Below are 8,275 nucleotides of genomic sequence, written 5' to 3'. Positions count from 1 at the left end.
GCTTCCCCACGCCTGTAACCCTGCTTCCCCACGCCTGTAACCCTGCTTCCCCACGCCTGTAACCCTGCTTCCCCATGCCTGAACCCTGTTTCCCCATGCCTGAACCCTGCTTCCCCATGTAATCCTTGTCCTACCCCATTTTAGCAGCTGGCGTATGGGGGTGCAGAGCAGATGTCTGTGGGCGACCTGCTGCTCCCCCTGCTGCCGGCAGGACTGGGATAAACGCTCACATAGGATCCAACCCTGTCTCTGCCGAATTGGCTCAGATAGTGACAGGCGCCCGACCCCTTGGTTTTCCGGTTCCGATTTCGTTGCACCAAGAAAAACAGTCCAGGCCGGAACGGAGGGACCACTTATGCTGCCCAAACGTGCTGTGTCCCTTCGTCAGAGAAGCTCAATCCCGAGTCTTCACCAAAGCCCCCTGGTCTTTGCTGAGAATCAAATCTTGTCCTTGATAACATCAAACACAACAACGTGGGGAAGGTGTCAAGTTGGGTAATTTAACGCCTGGAGGGAGATTTCTTAAGGGGAAGGCAGTGCCCATGCTTCCGGTAAGAACATCTGTTTTAGGCATGAATTTTAGGGCTGAAAGTCACTCCTGCCCCCCTTTTCTGAGCATGGAATGGCGTCGAGTGCTGTGTTCTGAGAGGGACGTTAGGGTGCGGGGACGGTGAAACAAAAAGGTGTTGCAAATTCTCCCCTAGCTCCCTCCACAGCTGGCTCATGGCTCCGGTTCCGGGACGGCCTTCGAGACCCAAGCAGTCCATTCGCGGTTCCTTCTCCTCTCGCTTTTATGGAAGAGGAGGAACCCAGGCACTTTGCTGTCTCAAGCCCACTGCGGCCGGGGCGGGGAGAGTTCACGGGGCGGGGGGGGGGGGGGGGGGCAGCCCTCCCCGCTTCCCCCCATACCCCCCTCCCCGCCCCTGCAGGCAGACACCTGGCCCTGGGGGTGGTTTTCGGCTGGGCGGGGCCTGGCTTGGCTGAGCAGTGAACTCTGACTGTGTTATCACCACATCAGTGTTCTCTTCCTTCTTCCCAGCCCTCCAGGACAAACCAACCCCAGTAACTTACCGGCATTTTTCTTGCCAACAGTCAGGTGGTCGTTGCTATAAATAGGAACAGAGGAGTCGCCTGAATTCCAGGACAGAGAGGCATTAACTGGCATAAAGGTCCAAACAACCCCCAGTTGTGGGGAAACAGGTAACCCGCCCTCTTTACGTGGCTCCCCTCTGCCCTGCATGCCCCTCAGGAGGAGCACGGGGTGAGTGACGGGAGGAGAAACCAGCAAGTCCCCCCACCCCCCCACCCAGGGCGGGGCCGGCCACTGTGACTCCTGATGCTGTCACATCACTCTCCACGGCCACAGCCACGGCCACAGCCACATGGGAGTGAGTGGGGCAGTGCCTTCCTCAGTTTAAGGCCAGGGGCCAGGACCCACGGGCTGCTCTCAGGGCTTCTCTGTGGCTGCTCTGATCCCCGACTTGAGCTCCCCTTGCCTCGGGCTGTGTGGGCCCCACGCCTAGGGAAGCTACCTGCCTCTCGGTGCTTGGAAAAGCCTAGAGACCGAGCGCCAGGGCTTCCTCCGAGAGACGGCCTTCCCTGGGGCATTCCCACCTAAGGCAGGCGGAGCGACCACCCCTTCTATCCACTGATCTTTACAACAGTCCTCATTTGGCCGAGCTGGTGTGGCTCAGTGGTTGAGCGTCGACCTATAAACCAGGAGGTCAGGGTGCAATTCCTGCTCAGGGCACAGGCCCGGGTTGTGGGCTCGATCCCCAGTGGGGGGCGTGCGGGAGGCAGCCGATCAATGATTCCCTCTCATCATTGATATTTCTATCTCCTCTCTTCCCTGCTCCCTTCTTCTCTGAAATCAATAAAATATATATTTAAAAATAATAAATAAGAAGAAGACTCATAAGAGAATACGTTTGGATCTCAAACCTCTTAACTTGCATTTGAAACTGATGACATTTTCAGATAAGATTTTTCTAAAGTTTTTAAAATGTTACGGTTAAAATATTGCCGATGAGCGTGAAGTTCTTTTGATGTGCCTGGAAACGGACACTGTAGACACGGACATTTTAAAAATATGTGGTAGATGAGATTAAATGTTCTCTGGGGTGAGGGCTAATTCAGAACAATCCTTTATAAGGAAAAACGAAAAGCCTCTGAGTTGATTTTCAAGTTACCTTTTATTACTCATGTAATTGTGCATTTCAGCATCTCTCGGTTAGAGGGTCTGGGATACACACAGGGGCAACCGCCCAGCTCACCAGCAGGAACACGGTCTCTCTCTAACGAAAAAGTGTGGACCGTGTAGCTAGAAATCAAATGTGAACATCCACTTCCTCTTCAAAAGCAAGCATGCCTGCCGCTCCTCTCCCAGGCTGATAGCTGAGCCTCCGTGATGGCATCATTGTACCCAACGTTCTAATTCACTCATCCGTACACACGCCTTTTCCCATGGGAGTTATGGCGCCGGAACATAAAACAGACCCATTCAGAGATACGTGGACTAGAGTGGTGCCCTCATGAAAACCAGAATCCTGGACAACATTGGAATAATCTGAGCGAACACGTCACATGCACGCGGTGATCGGATATTGAACCCCAAGGCGGCGGAACCGCGCTGGGTCCGGTGGCTGAGCCTGGCGCCCTGTATTTTCAGGGGATGCGCTTTATTCCACGGGAAACGGGCACTCCCCACGGGTGTCCCCGCCGGCAGCAAGAAGGGTCTTCCTTGTGTGGGCTGCACTCGGGCACGGCTCCCTGCGAGGGGCGGGGGGTGCGCTGCTGCAGGGAGTAGTTGTCTGGGGGCGGGGGGGGGCTCCCTCTCACAGGCCCAGCCCTCGGGGGCACGTGGCCTGCCTCAAACATCAGCTGAGCTGAGCAACCCGCTGGGAGCCTTTTCAGGCCACTGTGGGAGGGTGCGACAGGGACACTTTTGCTTTTCAGAGTGATTCCCACAAAGCATGACTTGAAACACTGATGTGTCATAAGCGCCCGAGACGTGCGCTGCCGGCGGGAGTGAGACGGACACCCTCCCTGCCCGCCGTGTCCTTCCCTGGTGTCTGGGGCGATCGGGCAGCTTAGTGCCTGGGCACTTTGATCTAGTGCCTGCGGAGAGCTGGGGGCTGCGTTATACTGAAACATTTGTTTAAAATGTCTGCCCAGCCGGTCTGACTCACTGGTTTAGTGTCGACTCAGGAACCAGGAGGTCACCGGCTTCGATTCCTGGTCAGGGCACATGCCCGGGTTGCAGGCTTGACACCCAGCAGGGGGCGTGCAGGAGGCAGCAGATTGGTGACGTTTCTCTCTCATGGATGTTTCTCTCTCTATCCCTCTCCCTTCCTTTCTCTCTAAAAAACAATAAAATGCATTTAAAAATAATAATAACATAAAGTCTATTTTTTAAAAACACGCCTACTTCTCTCTATTTTGTGCAGTGAAAGCTTTAGTGACTTCTATCATGTATATCAACGCCTGGAACTAGAGTGTGTGACTCCTAGGAGAAATGGAAGTAACTTCTACAACTGATGGAAGAAAGCAGTACGATATGATCTCATCCCATCAGGCAGTCTTTCCCGCTAAAGCAGCCACATCTCAGAACGCTGCCTTCTAGAACGATTCGGCCAGGATAGCGTGTGAAGCGGATACGCATTTTACGTGGGGGGTTCTCGAGAATTTGCTGACGCCGGCTAATCAATATGTCAGGCATTCTTTTCAAAGATGCCAGAGCAACTTTTAGGGATCAATAATGACATCATTTGAGACAATTAACACTGTATCAGTCTAAGACAATTTAAGAATACAACCTTAGGAAACTTCCTTTTCTTCTCCATAAGTAAAGAAGGTGGGTGCACCATAATAGAATGCACTGTGCTTTCTTCAAATTTCTTCTTCTACTTCTGGGCATCACTTGTGCCTGGAAACATACTTTAAAGTTTTATTCTGTGAGAGACACCATCATAATGGTAAGTCCAAGAGTTAAAAAGTAAAAAAAGCCGGCGTAGCCTGGCTCAGCGGTTGAGTGTCGACCCACGAACCAGGTCAGGGCACATGCCCGGGTTGGGGGCTCGATCCCCAGTAGGGGGTGTGCAGGAGGCAGCCGATCAATGAGTCTCTCTCATCACTGATGTCTCTCTCTCTCTCTCTCTTTCTCTCTCCCTCTTCCTTCCTCTCTGAAATCAATAAAAATATATGTTTAAAAAAGTAAAACAAAGCAAAACAATCCTTTTAAGTACCTAAGAACGTTTTCAATGCTTGACATGTTTTTTGTTCTGAAATGGCCTCAGGTCTTGCTTCTGATGGGACACACTTGGCGTGCCCCTGTGGCCGGTGCCTGTGGGCTGAGCAGAGAGGAGCCGGCGTGCATGGTCTTGTGTCGGGCTAACAAGGCGCGGGCCAGGGAGCCAGCCGGGCAGCTGCCCGCCTCCTGGGAACAGCCTAGTGACAGCTTCGTAAAGAAACACAGTTTCCTGTAACTAAAGGGATGGTCACCACCTCGGATGCATAATGCCAGACACACCCCTCCACCACTTCCTTAAATCCACCAGCAGTTTTCTCATTCGAGTCGACCTCGCTCCACGTAACACGTAGCACAGAACCTGCCACCCAACAATTCCTCCGACCTTTGTAAGACACCGACGGCCTCATTCTCTTCTGGGGCTCAGCCCATGTGTGTGATGAGCAGCAAACATGCATAACGAACACATCAGAGCTCATCCTACCAACGAGAGAAGCTTCGCGTGTCAGAGCTGGTGAGGACATGAGACTAGACCACCTGACCAGCGGGGGCACCTGAACCCCGGTGCGCCCGGTCTCAGGTGCTGGCTGTAGCTGGATTAAAGGCAACCCCCTCCCCATACCTAGGCCTTTCTATTCCCCACACGTGACACCGTTCACTCAAACTTCCTTCTGCAGCATATAACTGTCTTCCTCTCAGGCAGCTCTTTCTTGCTGAGAATGCCGATGTGGCCGCTCTACAAAATCATCTGAATTTTATTCCGATTTTTTGAAATGTTTCTGCGAAAGGCTTCAAATAACACCCAGGGGCTCGTGGTGAATGTAGCCCTCACTGCCCGGCTGCGCTGAGAGCTTCCCACCGTTACAGTCCCTGGCGTTGCTGCTCGCGGCCGTGGGCGCCGTGTCTCACGCGCTCCTGCCTGGACCCGGCCGCACAGAGGAAAGGGCTTCCTCCGTGGTCCCCCAGGGGCTTCGGGTGCGAGACTCCCCGCTCCCCGTGGCAGATGTGGGCTTACAGTGATGAGTGAGACGCCAGCCAGCATGTCCTCACTGGGAATGGATTTTTCTCTTCAAACAGGTTCTGTGCGTCAGCAGACACGGGCCTGATCCGTGCTCACGCGTGCACGTACACACACACCCACCCTCAGGTGACTTCGAGAACACGCTAAGGCCAAAGTGAATCTAAAGCTACTGCAGGCGTCCGAGGCCCTGCCGAGGGACATCGCTAAAAGCGACCGTGACGGGGCCCACGACCCACCTTCTGCCTCATGTGGGGCGTCTCCACCCCCTGGGGTAGGGGTTGTAGTTGCCCTCGGCGGTTGACAGGCAGTACTCGGACCGGGTCTCCAGGGATGTCATCCAAGAATCATTCCTGGAAGGCTGCCTGTAAGAGGCATGCAGCCACTGGGAGTGGGTGGGGACACTACTGTTGGGGAGGGGTGCCCCATGATACTCTCGGCTCCCATACAGGCCCACACTGGCCATCGGGGCCTGCGGGGCATGGGGCAGCCCGTCACCCCACCCCTCCGTGGGCGCCGGGAGCACCTTCCTGCGAGCGGCCGAGACCACGTTGGCCACGACGGAGTCCCGGATGTCTCTGGGCCGGAAGGCCTCCTCCACGAGACCCAGAGGAGACTCGGCTGCTGCTTCCCAGGGAGCGAGTCTCCTGTGCGCTCCCTCGGGCCCCGCGGCCGGCTGGGCGGGGTGGCGATGAGCAGGCCGGTGCGCCCAGGCAGGTGTCGCAGAAACAGTGGGTGGGACGGGTCTTCCCGGGAGAGACAGCGAGCGTCCACTCTCCTAGAAGCAAGGACAAGGTTAGGGCATCTTAGTCACTGTGGTTTGTGCTGATGGCTGCTACTCTGGGTCCTGGTGGGCCGTGCCCACGCCCTGTAAGAGCAGGTCCCGCCGAGCCTAGGCGGAGGCCGAGCCGGCTGCCTAGACGGGTGCAGGGCTCTCGGCCGGACCGGACTGAGGCCTCCAGCTCGCTCCGCACCCCCAAGCCCTTAGCTCCGAGGCTCCCAAGTCTCTTGGGTGTGACCCCCTGTCATCCCGGGAGCCCCCAGCCTTGACTGCCTCCCACACACTCACATCTGCACGCTCTGCCCACCACGCCGCGTCCTGTGCTCCCGCACAAAATACCTGGGACACATCTACCGCCCGGAAGCAGACTGTGACCTAGGGCCCCTTCTGCCCTCAAGTGACTTCAATCTGCACCTCGCCTCAGCCTCCGCCTACAGCTGGGACAGGTGTGAGCGCTGAGACGGGCTATCGCCAATCGCCTGGCCGAGGGCAGGCCTCTCCCCGGGACCTGTGCTGGGCAGAGGGAGGGTGGCGGGGTCTCGTCCCTAAGCGTGGGGGTCGCCACGTCTCTGAGGGCAGCGCTCCCCGCTGTTATATTGCATCTTCCTGCCTTTGGTACGGGCCGAATCCCTGGTTTCCTGGACAGTCTGTGTCCCTGAAACATTCCCCGTTGGAAGCGAATGTTCCATCTGTCGAATGTGCGCACAGAGGATTTCCGAGGGCCTCGGCCCCGCCCGCACTCCTCACAAACTCCGCCCCAGGAGGCGCTGCTGGCCAGGCTGGCGGGAGCAGCGGGTGCCCCCAGGCAGGCGGCACCTTCACGGCCCACCACGTCCCCTCCAGGACGGCCAGGCCGGTGAGTGTGTTCAAATTCCATGAACGGTTTTTGGTTTTGTTTTTATATACATTTTTACTGTTTTCAGAGAGGAATGGAGAGGGAGAAAGAGAGATAGACCCATCAATGATGAGAGAGAATCATTGATCACCTGCCTCCTGCACGCCCCCTACTGGGGATCGAGCCCGCAACCTGGGCATGTGCCCTTGACCAGAATCAAACCCGGGACCCTTCAGAACGCAGGTTGACGCTCTGTCCACTGAGCCACACCAGCGAGGGCCAGTGACAGTTTTCACAGCTCTGTTTTTCTCAGTCAAGCGATTAACTTTAAAGTGAACAGCAAACCTGGATCTGACAGAACATCTCTGATTGCAGTGTTTTCTTTCTGCTTTTTCCCGCGGGGCACACAAAGAACAGAGATGGTTCATACTCGGCTCATGCAGAAGAATGGGGGGTCCGTAGAATGGGTCTGGCTTCTCTCTTCTCAGTCATTAAAATGTCAGTAATAATGGCTGAATCCTAGCAAAAACTTGCCTCCTTATCCTAATGTAATAAGTCTTCTTCCCTCTGCGTCAGGGTGGGCGGGGCCAAGCCTGGTGTCAGTCATCACCGTGGGAGGGCTGCTTGCCACTTCCCATTATCCATGCATTGCCGTCCTCACTCACTCAGCACACATTTTATTGAGCACCTACTATTCCCAGGCATTCGACTGCGAGCCTGGGAACACAGGGGTGATTCACTGAGGTCCTCGCCCTCAGGCAGCGCACAACACCCTCCGCGTTAGCTCCGCTGTGGCAGCTTAGCCGCAGGTCATCTAAGAAGGGACTCTCCACCCAGCTACTCAGGACCGGGAGGGACTGTCTAAAGCACGAGAGGCATTGGCATTCGGTGTGGCGAAGAGAAATGCAGCCTTCGTCTCTCTCTCGTGGCGTGGGGATGCCGCCCTCGGTCCTTACAACGGACGAGAACAGCATTGGTCTACAGATCCCCGGGGCACCCAGGGACGCCTGCCTTCCCTGGTCTGTCTCCAGATAGAGCAGCTCAGGTCCTAACACCCCAGAGACTTGAGGGGTGATAATAAAGGGACCCAAGACCCCACAGACACCCGGGCGGGGCTCCTGAGTGCACGGCCAGGGGACTAGCATCGCTGCTCATAGCTGGAGGAAGAGCGGACTACCGCTCCCTTTGGGAGGGTTAAGGACCACACCCTTCAGGGCACCCACCGCACCGGATGTGAGACAAAGACCTTACTTTCGGGTCTTTCTCCCACCTGTTTGGTTTCAAAATCATCGGAAGAACGGAAGCTTAGAAATGAGAAAGTTCAGCACGTGGTTGAGTGATGTCCTGAAAACAAAGAGCTCAGAGATTTTTTTCAACGAAGGCTGCTTCCCGTGT

The 8,275-nt window shown here is 55.7% G+C and overlaps 1 protein-coding gene across 1 annotated transcript in view; it reads right to left on the bottom strand.

The window, feature by feature from the left end:
- Positions 1-2,173: 2,173 nt before the first annotated feature.
- SYNPO2 (synaptopodin 2) overlaps positions 2,174-8,275 on the bottom strand; it is a 161,427-nt gene continuing 155,325 nt past the window's right edge. Inside the window, exon 5 of the mRNA XM_070416894.1 lies at positions 2,174-6,042. Within this exon, the coding sequence (XP_070272995.1) occupies positions 5,512-6,042 (531 nt within the window). The 3' untranslated portion in view covers positions 2,174-5,511. The remainder of the gene's footprint in view (positions 6,043-8,275) is intronic.

The sequence above is a fragment of the Myotis yumanensis genome, unplaced genomic scaffold (genome assembly GCF_028538775.1).
Source record: "Myotis yumanensis isolate MYYU_CA2020_CCGP unplaced genomic scaffold, mMyoYum1.0.hap1 SCAF_5, whole genome shotgun sequence".
NCBI classification, from domain to species: Eukaryota; Metazoa; Chordata; class Mammalia; order Chiroptera; family Vespertilionidae; genus Myotis; species Myotis yumanensis.
Note: the sequence above shows the minus strand (reverse complement) of the source record. Positions and strands in the feature narration are given on the sequence as shown.